General features: G+C 45.9%; 1 protein-coding gene across 1 annotated transcript in view; it reads right to left on the bottom strand.

The window, feature by feature from the left end:
- The window catches only part of RYBP (RING1 and YY1 binding protein), a 73,071-nt gene extending 70,717 nt beyond the window's left edge, over positions 1–2,354 (bottom strand). Inside the window, exons 1-2 of the mRNA XM_069561639.1 lie at positions 2,085–2,354; positions 1,203–1,328 (exon numbers count right to left, since the gene is read on the bottom strand). Coding sequence (XP_069417740.1) covers positions 1,203–1,328; positions 2,085–2,116 — 158 coding nt within the window. The 5' untranslated portion in view covers positions 2,117–2,354. The remainder of the gene's footprint in view (positions 1–1,202; positions 1,329–2,084) is intronic.
- Positions 2,355–24,484: the final 22,130 nt, after the last annotated feature.

The following is a 24,484-nucleotide window of genomic DNA, read 5'->3' as shown; positions in this document are numbered from 1 at the left end:
AAATTCACAGAAGTGTTCCACCAGTAATTGGACCAATTCATCCCAGTTACATTCTTTAGGTTGCTCAATATCCTATTTAGTTCCAGGTATAAACAAAGCAACCAAACCCTAACAGGACACATTCACTTAGTCAAAGAACAACATCCAGTTAGAACTGTGCAGTACTATTACACGGTTGTGTTGGAAGATTACCAATTCAAAAACAAGTACCTGATTAAATGAGACCTTCAGCAATCGACTTTAAAGATGCACAGGAAAATCACTCATTCCATCTCATTTTCACACACACACTCCCCCAATGTCTGCCCATTAAATGACATAAAGAATAGTTTAACTTCAAACTAAAATCACCGAAACAATACAAGATAAAAGTTAAAAGAGGACCGAAAGACTTAAAAAATCAGCTTTGAGATTTCATTCAAGTATATCTAAATGTTAAATCTGAAGTAGTTCAACTCGTTTTGATACCACTTTACTACCTTCACTTGAATGAAAAGGAATTCCTTCAACATTCTTTTCATTATAATAAAGCTCTAAACAAACTTCAGTATATCCACACTATTCATTACACATTTTCCAAAAATCCGTCCTCCATCACCATCCCTCATAAGCTAATCAGAAAAAACACAGACACACACAAACTGGCAGCTCGGTCTTTCAAAAAACGCACTTTATCAAACCCCACCATTTATTGTCAAGTGCAAGGGGTGGGGGGAGACAGCTGCAGTTCAAGACAGGAAAAGCACAACAACCCCATTACTGTACAACCACCACCAAATTTCTCAGGGAAGAGAAAAATAAATCAGGATAGGCAAATTAAAAACATTCTGCACATGGCAAAAATAAAAGGTCCAATGTCCTACAATCCATAGCAAAAGTACTGCTTCCTGTCTTTTGGAGCCAATACCAATAAGCCAATGGATACAAGTGTCAAATAAATCCAGCGTCAGTTTGAAAAAAGACGAAACCTGGGAAAATTCTCTCCCATAAATCACTCAGTGAACACGAGGCTTTGCACCCAACATGAAATTACACACAATCAAAACCACACAACACCACCCCCCCAACCTGCAAATGCAGAAAAAGCTGTAATCAACAAGTTGGAAAGAGGGCAGAAAGTAGAGCTCACAACCCTCTCCCCAATCTTGATTTAAAAAAAAAAAAAAGTCCTCTAACAAAAGGTAATAGAGATCTTCAAGTACCTGGTGGAGGTGCCTTTCCTCACATCGCAGATACTGCATTTAAAGGCTTCGGCGCTGTTTCTGAAGGTGCAGACGCTACAATCCCAAAAGCCTTCGTCTGCGGCAGGTTTTGCTTGTCTTTTTGGCCTTCAGAAGAGTGAGGAGAGGGGGAAAGGGGAGGGAAGAGTCAGGGAGCAGGAAAAAGGGGGAGCGACAGCAAAAACACAGGCGCTGGTGAGCCGTCGTAATTTCCCAGGAATCCGGCGCTGGAAACTTCTCTAAGACGACCACCCACCCACCCTTTTCAGGGCCAAGAGGAGGGACCGGGGGAGGGGACGGGGCGCCCCCACCGGCACCCTGCAGCCTCCGGGCCCGGGCTGTGCTGCCTCGCACAGTAGGCGGCGGCGGCGCCCCGGGAAGGGCCGCGGCGGGCGCAGGAAGCGGGCGGACTTGTGGACTTGAGCGTGGGGCTGGGGGGGCCGGGAGGGGAGCCGCGGGCCGGATCTGGAGGGGGCGCGCAGGGGCAGCCCGAGGCCGGCGGCGGGGAGTGGGCTGGCTCCTTCCCTCTCCCCTCCCATGCTCGCGCCCTCCCTCCCTCCCCACCTGGTTAAATCTCCCTTTGTCTGGGAGGAGTGGCGGCGGCGGCGGCGGCGGCGGCGGCGGAGGGCGGCTGAGGAGGAGCCGCCATGGCTGCGGCGCGCACGGCCGCCGGCCCCGAGCGGGAGCGACACCGCCTCCCGCCGCCGCCGCCACCGCCCGCCGCCGCCGCCTCCCCCCGCCCCCGGATCTCCATCTTAGCAGCGCCTCCCCCCGCCCCGGGTGGCTCCGGGGCCTAGTCGTCGCCGGCCCCCGCCCGCCCCCAGCCCTCCCTCCCCTTCCGCCCCCTCGGCTCGGAGCAGGTACCTGGTCGGGCTCTTCTTGTCGCCCATGGTCATGGATGGGCTGTACCCCCGCCCCCCCCAAATCCGACACCCGCGCTGCTCGGAGGAGAAACGCCGTCCGGAGAGTCGTCGCGGACCGGCCCCCCTCCCTCCCCCGCGCCCGCCCGCCCGCCCTCAGCCGCTGGGGCTCGAGCTCCGGCCGCCGCCGACGCCGCCGCTGCCAGTCTCCGGACGAGACTAGTCCCCGCCAGCGCCGCCTCCGCCGAGTGACTGACGAGGGGCGGGGCCGGGCGCCGCGCGTCACTCGCCGGGCGGCCAATGGGAAGGCGGCGGCCGGCGCCGCGAGGGCGGGGGCGGGGCGCGGGGGAGGGCGGGGCGTGGTGGACGTGGGACGGGCCGTCGGTGTGCGTGCCCCGGAGTGTGTGCGCGCTGGGGGCGCGCGTGCCTGCTGGTGGCCCCGCGGCCCGGCGTGGCGGAGCGTGCGAGCCCGGCAGGGCGCACGTGGCCGCGCCCGGGTACCCACTCTGGGCTTTGGCCCCCGCGCGGCCGCCCCGTAGGGCTGTCGCAGGGCCCCGGGCCCCAAAGCCGCCCCGGGGAAGTAGTTGGGCGCAGTTTGCGCGAGCCGCTAGGGCTTTCAACCGCCGCGACGCTCGCAACGCCTCGAGGCTTGCAGTGCCCCCGGAGCTGGCAGGGCCTCTTTTGGCCCGGGTTCCCGTGCTCCCTTCTGCTCCTCTGCCACGCTGAGCTTTGTACCTGCCTCTCGTAAATTCCCTGCCTCGAGTCGATAGACCGCCCCGAAGCCCCTTTCCAAGCCCTTGAAGCAGGAGGGAATTGTGCGGAAGAGGTGTGGCACAACTAAATGTCCCCCAGGGCCCGACACTCTGCTTCTGCTTGAACCCCCCACCCCCACCCCCCGAGCCTAAATGGGGCGTTTCCCTAGGGAAGTTACTGTTCAAATGCCAGCAGCCACATGCCAGCAGTTTAAACCTTGTACCTCAGTGCCCGTCTCCTCTTTTGGTTGTTTGGAAAATTCAGGGACTTAATGCACGAAAGCAAGCAGGTCAGTACCTGGCACTTAGAAAGGACCAATAGAAAGTAGTGGTTGAGAACTATTATAACTGGGCCTGGGTTGTGCACCATTTCCCCTGCTTTAGAAGCTTCTTGGAGGCCAGGAACAAGTAGTACCCTTTACCTTTTAGCCTGCTCCAAGAAGGCTTGCCAAATTGACTTGAACGTGACTCAGGCCCCTCTGCCCTCAGGCAATGGGGAATCATGGTAGAGGTAGGACCCAGATGATAAGATAAAAAGCTTGGCTGGGTGGAAGCCCTGGGTGGGGGTAGGGACAGGGCCAGAGGATGCTGCTAAAAATTGAGGGGTGGGGATAGGGGTGTGGAGGGAAAATAAGAGGGGCTCTCAGCTTCCACTGAGATAGCTCCCCTCCCCCCAGTTTGTATGCAAACGCAGAATGGGCTGCTATCAAGGCTGCCCTATAAAAGGGAAGCTGTCCAGGGCAGGACACCGGGGAAGCTAACTTCCCTGAGACAGAGTACCCACGGAGCAAGAAGTCCTAGGATCAGTCCAGGGATCAGAAGAGAGAGAACATTAAGAGGGAGGGAATGTGTCAGTGATAACCTTGATCAGCACACGGTGTCCTTGCCGGGGAGGCACACCCTGGAGGGCCAGGAGGGACAACACTGTTAGGCAGGGTCAGCAACCTCCCCGGCCAACCTTCAGGGAGAAAAGGAGGAAGAGGAGGAGGGAGGGATGGGGCTGAGGGCCAAAGAGGCCAGAGAAAGACAAGGGGCATGTACACAAGCCATGGCCGGGTGCCCACAGCCTTGGCCTCTGGTGTCTGCCTGGCATGCTCCCAGGACTCTGCCCCTAGCATGAAGGTACAGCGAGAAAAAGGGAATTAAGAAATCCCAGCTGGAGTAGCCGCCTCTGGGGAGGGTAGCTGGGAGCCACAGGTAGTGGGAAGGACACTGATTTTATTATTGTTTACCTAGAGTAAAACGCACAAATTGTTTTTGATAGCTCCATGAATTTTTACATGTATCCACTACACCTTTGCATGCAACATCCAGATCAAGATATAGAATCTTTCCATCTTTCCTCCCTGCAGACTAGCTTTGCCTGAAGATCATACGGTATACACTGAAGTATCTGGCTGGCAGCTTTTGCTCAACAAAATATGTGTGGTATTAATCCATACTGTTGCCTGTCCTAGTAGTTCATTTTCATTTGCTTAAGTGTGTAGAATTCCACTGCAAATACACGGTCATTTAGCTATCCACAGGAGACCAACCTTTTAGTGTATTTGTGTTTGTGTGTTTGACCTGTTTTACCTCTTTTAAATAAAGAAAAGTTTTAAAACCTGATTTGAAGAAAAAAGAAGTTCCAGAATAGAGAACTAGTTTCTGGGAACATATCACACCCACACATCACACCCACACATCACACCATGTGGTTGTAACTGTAGAAGCTAAGTTCATTCACATGTTGGAGGTAAATATGTACTGTGAGTCTCCTTGCGGTTACAGGAGCCAGACAACTCTACTTCATGCTGGAGAACAGCATGGCTCTAGACAGAGCATCAGACTATGATTCTAGAGCAGTGCATTCAACCTGAGCTGGGTGGGGAGCAAATCTTCTTCCACCATGTTGCTTTGAACTAGTGTGAGGTGAAGGGATGGGTGGGAGTTGACAGAGACCCACCCTCTTGCTCCCTTGTTTCCTATCTTGAACTTCCATTTCATATTTCGCTGGAAAGTGAGGTTCTACTGCTTTAAAACTATTAGAAACCCGTGAATTTAGAATAGACATGGTCAGAAGCACTCTCCAAGAAATGTCTGGTGTAAATGATTCCGTGGATACACAGGGCAGATTAAAAGACTACATTTGGACACTTTGCTTCCTTCCTCCTTAGTCACCACTTCCCGTTACACTGACTGTTCCAGGACTGTCATGTTCCCACCGCAGGGCCTTTGCACTTGCTATTCCCTATGCTTGGAATGCTCTTCCTCCACACCCTACCCCAATAACCACATTTACAGATGCCTTGCCTCCTTCATGTCTTTGCTCAAAAGACACGTTCTCAGTGAGATTTTCTCAAGTCATCTAATCTAAAAATATCATCCACCAGCCCTCTACGTGTTCTTTAACTGCCTTACTTTTTTTGTCCTTTGCACTTATCACTGCTTAACATACCATGCCGTTTACTTATCTTGTTTAGCAGATCTTTGCCCAGTAGGATAGAAGCTCTGTAGCAGCAAGGATTTTTTTTTCCTCTTTTTCTCCCCCGCACCACCATCCCCACTCCAACACACACACACTGTTATATATAAATGCCTAGAACAGTGCCTGGTAAACATGCACTGAAGAGGATTTCTTTCATTTAACAGTAATTTATTGCACAGCAACTTGGTGCCTTGCCACATGCCAGGGACAAGAAGATCAGATAAACAAGATAGACTTGATTCCTGTTCTTTTGGAGTTTGCATTCTACTTGAAAAGGCCAACTGTATCTGAGTAATTCGTTATGATTGTGACAACTACTGCAAAGTACAGGATGCAAGGCGAGATTGCCTAGAAGAGAAAGGAAGAACATTCAGGGATGTGGAGCTTTGAAGAAATCTGAGGCAAGCAGCTGTACCAGGAGCCCTACAACAGAGGAGCCCCGAGACTGAAGATGTAGCCCTTGGCTATGTCCTGTTTGGTGGGGTGGGCTAAGGTGAAAGTACAGTCTTTATCCTAAGTGCTGCTGAAGCCACAGATGAGTTTAAGAGGACTCTCGGCTGGGGACTGTCTGTGGTCTGTTTTCGTGAATGAGGGCCTGGGAGAGGCTGATCCCTTGGAGCGGGGACACAGTGGGAGGATTAGATCTCCTTGGAAGTTGAACAAGAAGGCAGTTCATAAAGAACTTCCCTCCTTTCTTATGCCCAAGAAAGATGCAAAACTACTGGTGCCTGTCAAAGGAAAGGTCTGAAGTGTTATTAGCTCAGCTTTCTCCTGTCTTTACTCCCAGACAGAAAATCTAAATACTAAGACTGGAACTTTAAGTGAGAGAAAAAAGCCTTTCTCCAATACCTTAGGGCTTGCTCTCTCCATGATATATCTTCCTTTAGTCTGAGTGCAAACTATAGTTTGGGGTGAGATTGCAGTGAAATGAGAAAGCTAAAGGGATAAATGTATGAATACTATACTAGGTCCAAATAAATTACCAATTGGTTGGTTCTCAGCAAACACTATTTTTTATTCTGATATTATGTCCTTCCAATTTTTTTCATTTCTTGAAGGTTTGGGTCATTTAAATGCTCCTTTTTTTTTTTTAATGAGTGTTGGCAGTAGTAGACGGTATTTGCCTGCTTAAAATGCCCTCAGTTGACCAAATCACAAGTGGACAATTCTCTGTTGGCTTCCTAACGCTCTCTCCTCACTAATTTTATCTTTGATATTTTAAGTGTACCAAGATCTGAATAACTTTAATGAAACATTCCAAGATAGTGTTATTGAGTGAAACAGGAAGAAAAAAACCAGTATCACTTGAATGAAAAAGTCACCCAAGAAGGACAGAAGCTAGGAAGATTAAGATTTTTCTATTGCAATTGCTAAGATTTAATGCCCTACTTTGCACTGAATATTCCATCGGTGGTTTAAGAGAAAACATTGTTTCTTGAAGCATCTACCTACCTACAGTATCTTAGGAACTGGAGAAAACCTAGCTCATTTCGCTGAAAAACTCAGGCCTGTGCTGGTACCACTGAAGACATCTGTAGAGAGTTATTGAAGATAGGATTAACTTCTAAAGACTCAACCTTGGAGTCAGAAAGAGGTGTCGCTTCCCAGAACATCTGTGTTTGAAACTTAACCAGATTTTTCCACAAGCTACACTGTCACCTGTGCACATGCTCATCAGAGATAGCAAGTTTTACTGATCTGCTTATTGCACAGTAGGAAATATCATGTCACATTTACAAAAATTTATTCAAAATAGGTGAGACCTAAGTGCAAAACCTAAAACTTCCAAAAGAAAATAAAGAAGAAAACCTTTGTGGCCTTGGATAGACCTAGATTTCTTAGACACACACACAAAAAAACAAACAAACAAAACCACATGATCTATAAAAGAAAAAGTTGGTAGCTTGGACTTCATCAAAATTAAAAACTTCTGCTCTTTGAGAGACACTATTTAGAAAATGAAAAGTCAAAGACTGGGAGAAAATATCTGCAAAACACATAGTTGATTAAGGAATTACATCCAGGATATATGAAGAATTTTTACAATTGAAAAACAAGTAATCTGATGAAACATGAGGAAAAGATTTGAATGGACATTTTGTCAAAAAAAAGTATGAATGGTTAATAAGCATGTGAAGAAACACTCTACATCATTATTCATTAGAAAAATGCAAATTAAGCCACAGTGAGATACCACTGTACCTTAGAAAGGCTTAAATAAAAAATCCTGACATTCCCAAGGGCCGGGGAAGACATGGAGCCACCCTCAAACAACACTAGTGGGAGGGCAATATGGTATGATTCCTCTGAAACAACAATTTGACAGTTTCTTACAAAGGTAAACATACACTAGCCCGCAATCCCACTTCTAGACATTTACAAAGAGAAGTAAAGACATATGTTCACACAAAAACCTGTACTCAGATATTGATGCCTCATCACCAAAATTTGGAAACAACCCAAATACCCTTCAGCAGGTGAATGAGAAACAATGAGCAGTAGGTACCTCCACACTATGGAATACTACACAGCAAGGGAAAGGAATAAACTCTGGACATGTCTCTGCAGCACAGTTGAATCTCAAATGCATTATCCTAAGTGAAAGAAGCCAGTCTCCAAAGGTCACATAGGGTGTGATTCTGTTCAAGTGACATTGTGGAAAAACCAAAACTACAGGGATGAAGAACAGATCAATGGTTGCCAGGGGTGGAGGGAGGATTTGACTACACAAGGAGGAACAGCAAAAGGGAATTGGGGAAGCAATGGAAGTAACTTGCATCTTGATTGTGGAGGTGGCTAAGACAAAATGCATGTCTATAAAACTCAGATCTAGTCACCCAAAAAAGTAGCTGTCACTGTATATAAATTGTACTAAGTCACTTTAGTCATGTCCGACTCTTTGTGACCTTATGGATGGTAGCCCATCAGGCTCCTCTGTCCGTGAAATTGCCTAGGCAAGAATACTGGAGTGGGTTTCCATGCCCTCCTCCAGGGGATCTTCCCAACCCAGGGATCAAACCCACGTCTCTTACATCTCCTGCATTGGCAGGAGGGTTCTTTACCACTAGCACCAGCTGGGAAGCCCATATAAATTATGCCTCAATAAATCTGACTTTTGATCATTTGGAATTGAAAAGGTCCCCAGCCTCCACATTGCCTGCCCTCTTTATAGTAATAACCGCAAAGCTACAATTTTGTAGTTTTGCTGTGTGCCTAACACTGTGGGTAAGCCCTGTGCTTTCCTAGGTGTTCTTTCCAGTAATTCACCCAGTTACTCGGGCCATAATCCTTGGAGGCATCCATGACTCATCTCTTTGCCTTATACCCTATCTCCCGTCCTTCAGCAAATCCATATCCTGAATCTGACTACTCCTCTTCATCCCCATTGCTATCACTCCAGGTTAAGCTGGGATCACTTTCCAGCCTTCTATATGGCTCCCTACTTTCCCTCTTGCTCCTGGAACCTGCTAGGATAGATTCAGTTAGGTTATGGTTACAGTTCCCAGATCTTCATGATTTATCCTGATGAAGGTTGATTTCTCACTTAAGGGATGTACCCACTGCAGGCCAGCTGCAGCTCTGTCCACCTCCAAACCCAGGCTTCACCTCCAATATTGTTGACTGCTCACACAGAAGGAAAACGAGCCCTGGAGGGTCTCGTACCTGCAATTGACTGCTTTCCCTGGAAGTGACGCTTGTGACTTCTGCCCCCTCAACTCAGTCTGATAGCCCCACTTGGCAATAGGAAATGCAACCCACCGTGTACCCAGGAGGTGCAAGCAATACTTGACAGTCAGCTTAGTGATTACCATGATTCTTTAAAGTCTCTTCTCCAAACAGTAGTCAGAGGATCCTTCTAAGATGTAGATGACAGAGTCACTCCCCTTGCTCAGAGTCCTCCAATGACTTCTCGTGGCACTTTGGTTAAAATTCAGAACCTTTTTTTCCCTCCCTAACATTTTCTGTCTTTACGTTTAATAGTCATTTAATTGATATAAAATGTATCAAGGATGTTGATCTTTTCTTCTTAATCAATTTTGAGATGACAAAGTAAACATTCTGTTTTTTTTTCCAACCTCACAGTATATAAAAAAATTAATAAATCATACATTTTCTTGAGTGATTCATGAGCTAAATGGAATTAATAACTAAAAATTACATATAGTGCTCTAAAATGGCATTAAACCCAGAATTTTGACCCTGGTCTTCGAGGCCTGCTGACTTCATCCACTCCCAACTCAGCACCTCTTGCAGTTTCCTGCCAAGTGCAGCCATCCTTTAGGGTGTTCCTGCCTGTTCTTTCCTCAGATATTCCAATGGCTCCATCTCTCTCATGGTCCCGGTATCTGCTAAACACCCCCTTTTCAAAGAGAATCTCTCTGACTAAGCCATCTTACCTGGTATCACCCCCCTACCACCCCCATCAGTGCTGTCTCCTCATTATGCTTTACACGTCCTGGCATAGCATGATGTATTATTTGTTTTTGCCTGATGCATCCACTAGAATTTAATTTCTCTCCGGATGATGGCTTTGCTTTCATTCTGTATCCCTAGTGCCTAAAAGAGGGTAGGAAATGTTCCTACACACAGTTGTTGCTGTTTAGTTGCTAAGTCGTGCGTGACTACTCAAAAATTACTGGTGGAATGAATGAAGCACTTTTGTTACCCCATGGAAACCCCAAACACCCCAGTGAGCCAAGAACTGTTATGACTGTTTGACGGATGAAGAAACTGAGTCAGTGAAGTGCCTAGAGTCAGGGACAGGGTTTGAATTCAAACTAAACATTGATTCCCCAGCTCCATCCCTTCATCTCTGCTTCTAGAGCAAAACTTTCATTGAAAAATAACCAGTCGGTTTTAGAGGGAACCTGAGGAAGGTGGCAGAGATGGAACTTCAGGTGGTCTTTTTTGACAGCATTGCAGGGTCCCTTTAAAGACAAAGAGGTTCTCTGCCCCAGCACATCTAGTTTATGGTCCCATGTTACTGTGAGTTCTTGCCAAAGCAGAAAAGCCACATGTGCCAGGACCATGGGACTGAATGATACACATCAGCACTGCTGCAGTTGGGGCTTCAGAATATGCAGAGCAAGGGGTCCCTGTGACGGGTGTGATTTCCTGCGTTGATTCAAGTATATCTACTGATGCCTTGGGCCCAGAAACTGATTCCACAGCAGCTTGTTCTTGATGCTTGCATTTCCACCCTTAGAATCATAGTCATAGAATTTTGAGAATGGAAAGGAGAGTCAAGACAATCCATCTAGTTCTGCTTTTTAGGGCAGAGGCAAAAACCTGTGGGTGTGGAGGTTATGGAGTGTTTCACCCGTATGATGCCCTTGGTCCTCACAGCTATCCCAATGTGAGTTACCATCCTCTTCCTCAGCATGAAGATGCTCCATGAAGATCAGGCAAGTCACAGACCCCTGAGCCAGTTTTAAACAGGGGCTTCAAAATCTGCTTCTCTGAGAGCAGGTTCTCAGTACTAAACCACAGAAGAAATCCCCTAAAGCCAAACACCCTGGACTTCATTATCAAGAATTAGATTAAGAGGTTCCCCTGCAGAACATGTAATCGTAGGATTTGTTTACATGTTGTCATGGACTGAATTGTGTCCCCCACATAAATTCATATGTTAAACCCTAACCCCAGTCACCCCAGAATGTGACTGCATTTAGAGAGTCCTTTAAAGCAGCGTTAAAGCTAAAATGAGCCCATTAGTGTGGGCCCTAATCCAATCTGACCAGTGTCCTTGTAAGAAGAGGAAGAGACCCTAGAGATGTATATGCACAGAGGAAAGGTCAAGTGAGGACACAGCCAGGAGGTAGCCGTCTGCACGCCAAGGAAAGAGGCCTCAGTTCAGTTCAGTTGCTCAGTCGTGTCCGACTCTTTGTGACCCCATGAATCGCAGCACACCAGGCCTCCCTGTCCATCACCAACTCCCGGAGTTCACTCGGACTCACATCCATCAAGTCAGTGATACCACCCAGCCATCTCATCCTCTGTCGTCCCCTTCTCCTCCTGCCCCCAATCCCACCCAGCATCAGAGTCTTTTCCAATGAGTCAACTCTTCGCATGAGGTGGCCAAAGTACTGGAGCTTCAGCTTTAGTATCATTCCTTCCAAAGAACGCCCAGGGCTGATCTCCTTCAGAATGGACTGGTTGGATCTCCCTGCAGTCCAAGGGACTCTCAAGAGTCTTCTCCAACACCACAGTTCAAAAGCATCAATTCTTCGGCACTCTGCCTTCTTCACAGTCCAACTCTCACATCCATACATGACCACTGGAAAAATGATAGCCTTGACTAGTCAGACCTTTGTTGGCAAAGTAATGTCTCTGCTTTTCAATATGCTATCTAGCAGGAGAAACCAAACCTGCCAACATCTTGATCTTGGACTTCCAGCCTCCAGCACTGCGAGACAATACATTTCTGTTGTCTAAGCCATGCCCTGACCCACATCTGTGGTATTTCGTTACAGAAGCCCAAGCAGACTAATACAGTGTCATGAGTTTGTGGGCAGTAAAGAGAGGCCACAGCAGGATCATAATAACCAACATACACAGAGTACTTACAGTTGAGATGGTAAACAATTTAAGATTTTTTGTTTTGTTTTCGTTCTCTGGGTTTTTCTTTGTGGGGTGGGGGGTGGTAGAGTCTGAACCACTAGACCACCAGGGAATTCCTAACAATTTAGGTTTTTAAACTCAGTGAATGCTAACAAAAACCCTGTGCGGTAGGTTCTGTGATGGAGCCTCTTTTATATATAAGGAAACTAAGACAAAAGTCAGTTGTACATTTGGAAAGTGGCAGGGGCTTCCCAGTTGGTGCTAGTGGTAAAGAATCCACCTGCCAATGCAGGAGACGCGGGTTCAGTCCTTATTGGGGAAGATTCCCTGCAATAGGAAGTGGCAACCTCCTCCAGTCTTCTTGCCTGAAAAATTCCATGGATAGCAGAGCCTAGCGGGCTATAGTCCATGGGGCCACAAAGAGGCAGACACAACTGAGTGACTGAACATGCACACACACACAGGGATGTGAACCCAGGCAGCCTGGGTTGTTAGTTATCATCATTCCCATCTTCCAGATGAGAAAACTGAGACTCAGAAACTTGTCCAGTTTCCCACAGCTAGGGCGTGGCAGAACCAGAATTCCAAGTTCTTTATCCTTCATCACAAACTAAATGCCTGGAACTCAAGAATCCTGGAAGTCACTCATTGGAAGGAGTGGAGGGACCCACCTCGAGGGGTCAGGACACAAAGCTTTGGTCTCACTAAATACATCTGCAGAGGAGAGGCATCTGATATGGAAGTGTGGGCCACATGATGGTTGAGAGGAGATGATACTGTCCAGCCAGAATCTGGGCAGGCTAGGAGGAGGGACATTGTCTTTGAGGAGCACTGTTTCTCACCTCCTCTTGCCTCCCCGTGGCTACTGCCCATGGACAGAGATGCAGTAACTGGCTCCAGGTCACTCAAAAAGGAAGGCAGCTGGCAGGACTCGTTTGGCTCTCCCTGACTCCAAAGTTCACTCTTACTTTTAGCTTTAGATTTTAGCCTGTTTACAAGGCACCCACCATGTGCCAGCTTTCAGGTGCTGACAATCCTGGGAGAGAGGCCATGGCAGGCCTCAGCTGCTGGAGCGCATGGGCTGAGAGCAATGGGCCTTGAGCAGAAAATGACAGGGGTGGGGGAAGGCGGCGGTGGCCAGGTGATTGTAATTGGCCTTGTGTTCTTTCGTCTCCTGGCATTTCCCCCTTTCCCAAGCAGTTAATTCCCTCTCTGAGAGGAAGCAGTGTGACACAGTAGAAGCAAAAAAGGCCTGTCAGTCTCTGTCTCTTGTGTTCCCTAATTATAAACTCTCCATGTTCCCAGGGAAGCTTAGGGGAAGTGTGGGACAAGCGAATCTTCAGAAGAAGAAAGCAGACAGAAGTGTTATTTTATTTTTGGGGGCCGCACCATGCAGCACGCGGAATTTTAGTGCCCCGATGTGTGTCCTCAGTCAAAGCATAGAGTCTCAACCACTGGACTGCCAGGGAAGTCTTTGGAAATGTTTTTATGAGACAAGAAAACTTCCCAGGTGCTGCCGGAGAGACAGAAGGCAAAGAGGTAATGAGATGGAGAGGGCAGGGGCCAAACAGCAGGGGTGTCTGTCTGCAGACCTCCAGGAAGGTGGCAAGATCTCAGAGCAGGTATGGGGCCATCTATGCAGATATACCAAAAGCCACCTTGTAGAGATTCCAGGGACCCAGCATGGAGTGGGCATTGCCAAGATAACACCTAGACTGGAAGCGGCCATGAAGAGAAAACTAGGGATGTCTCTATGGCAACCTGTGCTGAATGGATGCCCTGAGACCAGGGAGTCACATTCCTCAGCACCCTGACACCAGACAGTCTAGAACTTGGATTCAATACTGGAGAAAAGGGAAGCACCAAACGGACCGAGATTGAGTTGGGATGGGGGCTCAGGTCAAAATGAAGGCGAGAGAGATAAAAATAAGGAAAGATATTGTTCTCACATGACTGAGATGCACACCTGCTATGTTATATTAGCGGCAAAGTAAGGTGCATGAGAACATCCAGCCAGCAAGGATTGTCTAGGGCAACAAGTCAGGGAGGACATCTGAGGTCGAGGGAACCAAACATGCGGTGATACTTGGCTGCTGCTGCTAAGTCGCTTCAGTCGTGTCCGACTCTGTGCGACCCCAAAAACGGCAGCCCAACAGGTTCCCCTGTCCCTGAGATTCTCCAGGCCAGAACACTGGAGTGGGTTGCCATTTCCTTCTCCAATGCATGAAAGTGAAAAGTGAAAGTGAAGTCGTTCAGTCGTGTCTGACTCTTCACGACCCCATGGACTCCAGCCAACAGGCTCCTCCGTCCATGGGATTTTCCAGGCAAGAGTACTGGAGTAGGGTGCCATTGCCTTCTCCAGATACTTGGCTAGTGGACCACAGATACGAGTGTGCTAGAACTCGGAGCGTGTGTGGAGTGGTAGAAGTGAGAGTCCAGAGAAGTAAGCCCCATCTTAAAGCATCTAAGAAACCATGTGGATTGGAAGGATTTCATATCGAAGACAAGGGTAGACTATTGACACATTTTAATCAAGGAAGTTGCAGAATCAGTACTGAGTTTTAAAAATCTCTTGAGAGTAGTATAGATGGTGGTGACTTGAGTCAGACTGAGAAAGGGGGCAATTAACCAGTAAAATGACAAAGAAAAGAACAGGAGAGGGTTAATGGAAAGGAAAAAATGAGAGATTTTCAACAGTAGAATCTCTTGGACTTAATTCATGATTGCACTTTGTGGATGAAGCAGAGGGAGGAATCAAGGATGATGTCCAGTTTTCTGACTTGGGTGAATGAGTCAATTATAGCGATATTAACAGCGATGGAGTATTATGAGAGGAGGCTGTTTGGAGGAAGAGATAATGAGTTGAGTTATGGATATGATGAATTTGATGCTTTACTTAGGATGCTTTTGGCTGCAAGTAGCAACAACAAAAACAACAAAAGAAAAACCCATACAAACAATGAGAAGATGTATTATTTAACATAGTTGGAAGCTCCTGTCCTAGTTAAGATGCCATCAACTGGCTGTTAAGAACCCAGGTTCCATCTTTCCCTTATGGTTGCTGATGGTTGTCACTACTCCAGTATTACAAGGCAATACAACACCTAGAAGAAGAAAAGGAACCATTTTTCATGTATCTCTTTAAGAGGGAAAAAAAATTTCCTAAACATTCCCAGAACTCTCTCCTGGCAGAATCAGGTCATGCACCCACTCTTTAAACAATCCGTAGGCTTTGACTAAGTATCTGGAATGGAGTGGCCTTCAGTGAGTTCACCATCACCACCTCTACAAGGTGACTGTGGCATATGCAAATGGAGAAATCTTGGAAACGTGGATCAGAGGACAGATTTTGGCTGAAGATACCACAGAGGGGCTGAGAGAGGAAGGCTGTAGAGGAACTTCTGCAGGGATGGGGCAGAGAGAAGAAACAGGGGCCAAACAGAGGTCTGGGAACAGCAGTTTTTAGGGGGCTGCCTGGGGAAGAGAAATGACTATGTGGTAGTTTAGAATTTGAGTCTGGATTCAAAGAACCCTAAATGGGAATTCCAGTCCTGCTACTTATCAGCTACGTGATCTGGGGTGAATATTACTTCATTGCTCAGAGCCTTGCTTTCCTTGTCTGTAAAGTGGAACCTTAAGTCCTAGCTCCCAGAATGAAACGTTGATAAGAAAAGACTCAAGAGAGCCCTGTGTGACGTCAGCACACAGCAGCTGCTAGTAGCCACTGGTGGAAAAGAGAAGGGCCTAGAGAGGGTCTGAGAAGGAGCTGACGGGGAAAGCTGAAGTATAACCAGGATGGGGTGGTGCTGTTGAAGGCACAGGGTGAGAGGATTTCAAGGAGGAAAGAGTGGGCAATTATGTCATCTGCTGAAGAGAGGTCGGGTCAGAAGTGGACTGAAAAATGCCCTTTGGATTTAGCAATTAGAAGGTCGCTGGTACCCTTGACAAGAGCACTTTGAATGGAGTGCTAGGGTTGGAAGCCAGGAAACAAGGGGTCAGCAGTCAAGACCGGAATTCAAGTTGCTTGGCTGCCAACATCAGCATCCTTTCTGCTATGCCAGGAGCTCCTTCATTCTGAAAATTCCTGTTTTTTTTAAGTCTTGCCTCAAAAATACTCATTCAGAGAGCAGTAAACAGTAGGACTCCACAATCTGTGAATGAAACAGCCCCTCTTCATCATTTTCTTATTTTTGTGTGAATCAAGCGAAGGTGGTTGTTTCCTTTCATTAGAAATATGTTGCATCCTTTTGGAGGGTTTGTGTTTACATTACCATTTTATTGCTATATGGTTCTTTTTTATATAACATATTTTGAAACTGCAAAAACAAACAAACAAACAAAACCCAAACAACAGATGTGCTTTGCATTAAATTCAAAAAGTTCAAACCCCTCTTACTCTGTGCACATTTTTGAGGCAAAAGTGTGGGATTTGGAAAACCCTAGAAGAACCATGCAATTTGGCAAATCCTCCTTTAATAAATGATAGCAGTTGCTTTTGAGACTGATTTGGTCATACGGATCATGTTTGTCAGGGCTGTCATTAAAAGCCTAACATTTTTCCTGTTGCAGAATGTCTCCAAGTAATCCAAATGTGGGCAGTGGTTAAGCACGGTCAGTTTCATGACCTCCTTCCTGCTACCCACCTCCCCCTCCTGGCTATCTCAACTCCCCAGTGGATGATCCCTCATCCCTAGCAACAACTGCAGCTGCTACTGTTTCTTGACTCTGGCGAGGAAAGTGGGCTCCGGGCCAAGTCTACTGTCCAGGGTTCCCTGTGGAAGATGCTAGAAGAACACTGCACACCCTCTCACTGTCCATGACCCAAGTCCATCACCTCTGCCGAACATCTGGATTGCAACACACTGAGTTCAAAGGTCCAGCGTGTGGGTCTGCACCTGGCCTGACTGTTTAAACGGAGCTGACCTCAAACCAAACACCGGGCCCTGTGCTCTTATTTATGTGGACGGTTGGATGCCAAATATAAATAATAACTTCGGCATCTTCTCCCTATAGGCCTTTGTGAATTTTAAAAAATGCATATTAACCATCTACTGTGCAGGAAAAACCACCCAACTCTTCTCTGAGTCCTACTCTTTGCCCAAGCAGGCTGCTCTCCCTTTTGATCCCTGTTTTGACTTTTTTTTTTTTTTCAGTTTTTTAAAAATTTTGAAGTGGGATGACACATTTGCAGGAGATTTGTAAAATACAGAACAAGGTTACATATACTTCCAGTATATATTACAATTACTTTTTTAAGTCAATAAATTAAGATTTTTAGTTTGATTGGAGTTCCAATATCAAGCTCTCAAAAACTAATAGAATACAGAGAAGTAGAAGGATGTAACAGACCTGAAAAGCGCTGTGAACGAGTCTGGATGTCTGTCTGCTTGAATAATATCACAGCTCCTTTCCAGAAGAGCCTACCGTAGCCTCTTGTATTTCAAGTCATCAGGTGGTGGGTCTGCTGCAGGGCTGGTGTTTCCCATCCCCAGGAGAGGCTATGAGCGAGCACCATCTGTTATTAAGACCTCTCAGAATTCATTGCCAGAGCTGGGAGCACAATCGGAGAAGAGCAGGGCAAGATGGGGCCTTGAAGTAGAAGTTGGTTCTTAATTCTCAGCAACTCTGAGACCGTCCTTCTCTTTGAAGTCAGCTAAGGAAGATGGATGAGCGTGTGCGGAGGGTGTGGCTGAGAGCAACCGGGGACAGAACAAGGGTAGCAGTTTAAGGAAAAGGGAGATCATGCATTTCTTGGGTATAGGAATGGACCTAGTTTTCCTGTTTCTGGAAAGAGGCCTGAAGAGAGAGGGCATGGTTTAATTTCTACTAACATTTATTAACAACTTGGCTGTAATTATTATCCAATGGAATAAGTGCTGGGGCACATACACAATATTACAGGGTAAAGAGAAGAAAAAAAATCTAACATTCACTCAAATATTTGGCAAAAGTTTCGCCACAGAAAGAGCGTTTGAATGGGCTCCTTCAGTCTCTCCTTCACTCAGCAGGTATCTGTGAGCCTCACTGTGTGCTAGCGCCACACGGGGCACCAGGGTGAGCACAGGCAAGGTGGCTCCCATCATGAAGCCGCCTCCTTCATGAAGCTGCACGGCATGCCTATTTGGGGACAGGCCCTGTGAGATGCCCTCTTGGAGACAGAAGTCTGTTGAAACAAATGAGACAGTCAGAGAGGTCATTCTAAAAATGTGCCACAGGCGATACAATGGGGAAAGAACAGGGAGCTATGGGGTGATAAGAAGGAAACTTGATCTAATTCAATGGCTCTCGGTGGTACATGGTTGCATTTTTTCCTCCAAAGAATATTTTACAGTCTCTAGACATGTTTTTCTTGTCTCAACTGTGGGGAGAAGGGAGCTGCAGGCATCTAGTGGGTAGAGGCCAGGGAAGCTACTAAACATCCTATAATGCCCAGGGCAGCCCCTACAACAAGAGCTATCCAACCCTAAATGTTAGCAGTGCCAAAGATGAGAAACTCTGGTTTAGTCCCAGGCTCAGGGAATGTTTGGGGGAAGAAATGCAGTTGGATTTAAGAACTGGAGGGTGGTTCAGAACACTGGGAAATGGGGGTCTGGCATGAAATCAGAGGACACAGTAAAGGGAAAGAGGAGTTAAGCTGAGGATGCAGGGAAGGTAGAGGGGAGATGGTAGGAGATGAAACACAAATCCCAGGCTGTTCTCAGAGAGACTAAAGGGTCTTCTATGCTACATAATGTACAGTGTGGACTTTATTTGGAGGGCATGACGGACTGATACAATCCCCTACCCACGCCCCCGTACACACACATCTATCCACTTGGAAAATTTCAAATCCAGAGATATGATTCCACTTGCTTTGAGAAAATCTACTCTAACAATGATGCAGATGATTGGAGAGGGGAGAGCTTGGAGGCACAAGAGCGGCTTTCGTGATACAGAGATGACAAATGGAGATGGAGGCCATGAACATAAAGAACCTGCCACAGACTCCTGAGAGTAGAGACCTTCTTATACTCCATGATTAGCTGAATGTTGAGAGGGAAGGCGTGCTGAGGATGAGTTTGAGATTTCCAGCTGAGGGCTGGTGTGAGTAGTGAGGTGTGTCATAGAGGAGAAGTAATTTGTAGGGGACATAGTTCACTTTAGCAATATGGTGTTTATAGTCCTGGGAGACATCTAAATGAGCACATTTTTTGCACAGAGAGAAAGGTGGATTAGATGCTGAGGAAAGACCTGCACCTGGAGACTATGGTGGTGGCTTGGGTCTGTGGAGGCTTAGAACTGGAGAAAGCATTCAGGGGAAATGCCTGGAGAACGATGAGAAGGAAAAGGCAAAGGGCAGGATGTCAGGGTTCATCCATAGTTGAAGGGCAGGAAGAGAAGGGAAAACAGAGAAGGGACCAGAGAAGTAGAGCAGTGACATCTGCCAAGGAAGAGACTCACTTTAAGAATAAGAAAGTGGTCAAGCTGTCCAATGGATCAGGGGTTCAGCAGGATGTAAAATTAGAAGCTGTTGGACATGTCAATCAAGCGGTCATTGGTGACCTTTTCAAGAACAGTTTCACTATAATGGTGAGTGTGGAATTTATTTAAAGACACTTGATTATCCAAATGTAGAAAAGAAACTGGAAACTGAATGTCTTTATATGTAGGCAAAATTTGTATAGCAGTCATTTTCCAGACTTGGCAAACAGAAAAGGAGGGTATCAATTAAGTAGCAGAAAATCAGATTCACAATAGGCCAAATCATAAGAACAGTTATTGTGTATGAAAATAGAAATTTGAAAGCAAGCAATCCCCAGAGTCAGTCTAGCAGTTTAGCAATGTCATTAGGAAGCTGGCCTCTTTTTTTCTTTCTGCTCTGACACCCTCATGCTTATAACCACATGGTCACAAAATGGCAACTGCAGCTCCAAGCATCACATCCTCAGCTGACAGTACCTAAAGCAGAAAGGAAGACAGCAGGGGCCAAAATGAGGCTCACCCCACACTACTCTCTCCTTTTCTTGGGAGATTTTCCCTTATGTTTCATTGGAAACTCAATCACATGCCTTCTTCTAGACCAGTTAAGAAAAAGGTAAAGGGGCCAGCCATAAATGGCTTACCCAAATCATGGTTCCTCCCTCAGGGTTAGGCATATGAAACATGGCTGCCTGAGTAGAATTGGTGTTCTGTTTACAAGAAAAAAGGGCAATTAACAGTTGGGTTGGCAACCAGCAGTGTTTGCTGTAGGAAAGCATTCTTTCACAGGGTGAGGATGGATCATGGGCCAGCAAACCAGAGACTTTACAGAATGGGGCAAGCCCTCAGTTTAAAAAGAACAATTAGGTTTTACAGTTGATATTCACAACAGAGACATGACATCCACCGTTTATTTACCAACTTTTGACAGAAGGCTGATTGCTTTGCAGATCATACACAGGGCATCACCAAGATGTATAGGCAATAATTACAATGATGCTGGCCATAAAGTACTTTTACTGAGTGCTTACTATATGCCACACACTTTACACTGATTATCTCAATTCATCCTCAAAACATAAGTGAGATAGATAGATGTTATTAATATTCCCATGTTATCAAAGAGAAAATTGGGGTGCATAGCAGTTCAATAACTTGCCTGAGGTCCCTAGTAACAGCCAACTCAGGGCTGCCTCTTCCCAAAGTCAGTGCATTCACTGACTGCCTCCTTAGATTAAGAAGAAGCCACTGGGAAGTTTTACTATATCCTGGAGGTAGAAGTGATCATATCTAAGAATGGAAAATTTGCTGTCATGAGCTTTCTCTCTCCACCAGTGCTTTGCGTTTTCAGTATTTCATTTTTCCAACAACTTTGCATCCCAAGTACATCCAATGGACAGCCCATTCCTTCCAGCTTTGCACTCTTGTTTACAAGCTCACTGGCCTAACACTGCACTTCTGGGGCCTGGAGACCAAGGGGGAGAGGCATGTTCACGGCTAAGTGCACATCACAGTAGCCAGAACTGCTTCCTGGTAGGAGAAGCAATGCAGACAAGGTTTGGGGGACTAGGATTGAATTCTGAAAGCATTCACATGGAGTACAGGGGACCTCCAACAAATGGCGACAAAAACTGTCTCAGGTGTTCAACAAGTTCTCAACCAGAATTTAGTTTCCCATCTTGAGATGTAGAAGAGCTGTCATTTATGGATGCAAATGTTCTTGGCTCTGTCCTCACTATTTTACATGTGTTATCTCACTGAACCTCCCAATGCGGTTATGGAGAAGAAACAGAGAAGAAACTCTCTGTTTTTCAGATGAGGAAAATGAGTCTTGGAGAGTGTTTAAGCATGTTGCGTAAGGTCATAGAGCTGGTGAGAGACAGGGATGAGATCTGAATCCACCCAGCTCTGTCCCTGCAGACTGATTGTTTTATTAACCACTATATACCAAGGTAATGCTGTGTTATAAATATCTCCAGGTATTGAATGAGACTGGGGTGAGGGGACAGGTGGGAGGGGATCTTGAAACTCAAAATTCTCTTTCTTTAAAATCCTATCTCTGTTCCAAATATACTCCAGTGTGTGTATTTCAGGATGAGCACACATGCCTAATTTAAATCATGGCCTCCTGTTGGAAGGCATCTTAACATTATCTAGAAACGAAAGAAATGAGGCCATAAATACCATGTAACCCTTTAGTTGTGCCCATAGTATCCTGGGGGTTGGGCAGAAGTACTTTCAGTGTCCTCAGAAAGATAGAGCTCTAAGGCAAGCCAGCCTTTCACTAGGTTAACACTGGCCTGCTGTAAGGCTGGGGCGAGTCGTTTTGCTAACCAAGTTTTCAATTTCTTTCCCCACTATTGCCAAGACTGCTAAGATTGCCCTGTGGCAATCTTAGAGCTGTGGGTGGAGAGACCAGCTGGGAAGTGCCAAGGAGAGGACCCTGCCTTCTCACCAACATGTGGAAACTCAGTTCTAGGCACGAATGTCAACACCTCTTTCACTTGAGAACTTAACAGAATTTGAATTCCTCTTACCAACACAGAAATTAGAGGTATTATCCAGAAATGGCATCCTCACAGATCATAATCCAAACCTAAAGCAGGAGGATCTGAAACAATGTTAAATCCATCCAAGACTGCTTCTGGACCACAGTGCACCCACATGGTGCCCTAGCTTGGAATTAGAATAGGGCACCTCTCCCTCTAAGCAATACAGCCAGCCTAGTATCAGGGTTTATGACTTGATAAGTGGAGGGCAGCCTGGATTTTAGCTCTCACTGTGCAAAGTACAATAAAAAAATGACAGCCCTGACTCAGGTCTTGTCTTGGATTCCTTGGAACGTTTTCCAGCGGTTAAAAGCACAAAGATGAGGGACAACTTCTCACCCAGCTTAAAAGGGAAGGAAGGGAATTCTGAGGACTCATTTCTTGTTGTTGAATTACTTAAGTCCTGCAGCTCAACCTAGAAAGACTCAATCAAGAGGAGCTGTAGGAAAAACTCAGAACCATGAAAGGCCCAAGGCCATGTTCAAAAAGCTTTCAAAACCTGTTAGCATGGAACAACTTTGTTTAGTTCACAAAATTGGCATTGACTCAGCCAATATCTTTCCTCTTAGCTTCATCTCTCAGCCTCATTCTTAACTCCTCCTGGCCCAGGAGGAAGACATAGACAGTGCTTAAGAGAACAGGGCTATAGATTTAGGTTTAGAATTAGCCATAGTTCTTTGGAGTTGTGTGACCTTGGGCAAGTTACTTAACTTCTCTGAACTCCAGTTTCTTCATGGGACTATCACAGCAAATAAATGGGATATGATGTATAAAGCACTTTATGTTAGCTCTTTGGAAAATGGGCAGTACATACTAGTCATTATTAACCGAGGCAGTGCTAGAGAGAAGAGTGCAAGAGTGGTCAGCCTATCTGATCCTACTTTTTCTGCCTAAACACTCAGCTAGGTTATGACCAGTATGGTTAGAACTTTGAGAAGTACATATGACTAGAAGTTGGCATGAGCAACTTTGTCTTTCTTTACTTATAGAACATCTATATATAAGGCACTGAGTTAAGTAGTGCTGAAGTAGTGGTGAAGACATAAGATGAAAAAAGCTCGTCTACCCTTGAAGAGTCTGCAGGCTGGTAAGAAAATAAGTGGGCTTTTCAGATGGTGCAGTAGTAAAGAATCTTCCTGCCAATGCAGGAGACACAAGAGACACAGGTTTGATCCCTGGGTTGCGAAAATCCTCTGGAGCAGGAAATGGCAACGTGCTCCAGTATTCTTGCCTGGAAAATTCCATGGACAGAGGAGCCTGGCAGGCTACAGTCCACAGGGTCGCGAAGAGTCAGACATGGCTGAGCACACACATCCAAGAAGAGAAGTAGAAAACAGGCATCTGTTATTACCAGTTTAGAAAAAATTCTGGAAGCATCTATCATTTTCTCCTTGCCCCATCCACCACCTGGTGGGACAAGCCTTTCATGTCTCATGACCTGACTCATCCTGGGTACAGTTGATTAGACCAGAACTAAACACTTGACCACACCAAACCAATAAGATTCTTCCCTGGGAACTTAAAATTGAACACATCTGAATTCAGACTTGGATGAAGTCTGTCATGACGGTGATGGGTACAGAACTCACAATGATATAAACTCAAGGCTGACAGAATTTTTAGCCTTGGGCACATCAACCATTAAGCAGAGAATTTCAGAGTAAAGCAATGATGGGAGGCCAGGCAGCTCCAGAAAGAGACGGAGGCAGTAGCCCTTTTGAATTCTTTATTTTCTTTTATTTTATTTGCATTTAAAATTTTTTATTTATTTTTAATTGAAGTATAATTGCTTTACAGAATTGCCCTTTTGGATTCTTAATGCTTTTCAGTTCTTATGAGGCTCAGCTATCCTTCCTTCAATGGGGTTTCATGAGTCTTCTCTTCTGATAAACCACTTTTCACCTGAGCAATCAACACCCCCTTGTTCTACAGAAGGGCTAAATGTGTGGGACCCACTGATTAGATATAAAAAGCTGCCAAAGGCCATTCAGATATGATTCTTTTAATCAAAATAACTGCCTTTTAAAAGCCTGATTAGATTAACCATTTGGTTTTAATCCAAACAACTGTTTGGCAATTGATCCCATTTGAACAGATCCAGGAACACTGAAGTATCCTCCCCTTCTTACTCAGAAGACCTCAATGTTATATGATAGTAGACGATAAGGAAGAGTTCGCTGAAAAACACATACTTCTGGGGAAATAAAGTGCCAAAAGTTATAGATAAAGGGAAAGTGCAGTTAAAGCTCTTTTAGGCTTTTTTAGGCCTGCCTTGTGATTTCTAGAGGGAGCCAATTGTTTGCTTTCAGGTCTTGGGCTTGTAGGTATGTACTTATTTTCACGGCTGACTTAAGAGACACCCTATGCCAGCACCGCCCAGCTGTGTAGAAGACAAGAACAGCTGGCCATCAATCCAAATGCAGCATCCATCCAAAACATCTTTCTAAAAGGCACAAACATAATTACTTTCATCCTATCACCCTTTCTAAATATTCTGGGCGTGCTGGTACATTAGCAACATTATTTTGCCATCACTGAAGCCTCTAAAATTTAATTCATGGAAGTCTATGAAATGGGTATGGCATTTGAGGAATATGTATATTGCCTGTGCATCAAT

The sequence above is a fragment of the Ovis canadensis genome, chromosome 19, assembly GCF_042477335.2.
Source record: "Ovis canadensis isolate MfBH-ARS-UI-01 breed Bighorn chromosome 19, ARS-UI_OviCan_v2, whole genome shotgun sequence".
Classification (NCBI taxonomy): domain Eukaryota; kingdom Metazoa; phylum Chordata; class Mammalia; order Artiodactyla; family Bovidae; genus Ovis; species Ovis canadensis.
Note: the sequence above shows the minus strand (reverse complement) of the source record. Positions and strands in the feature narration are given on the sequence as shown.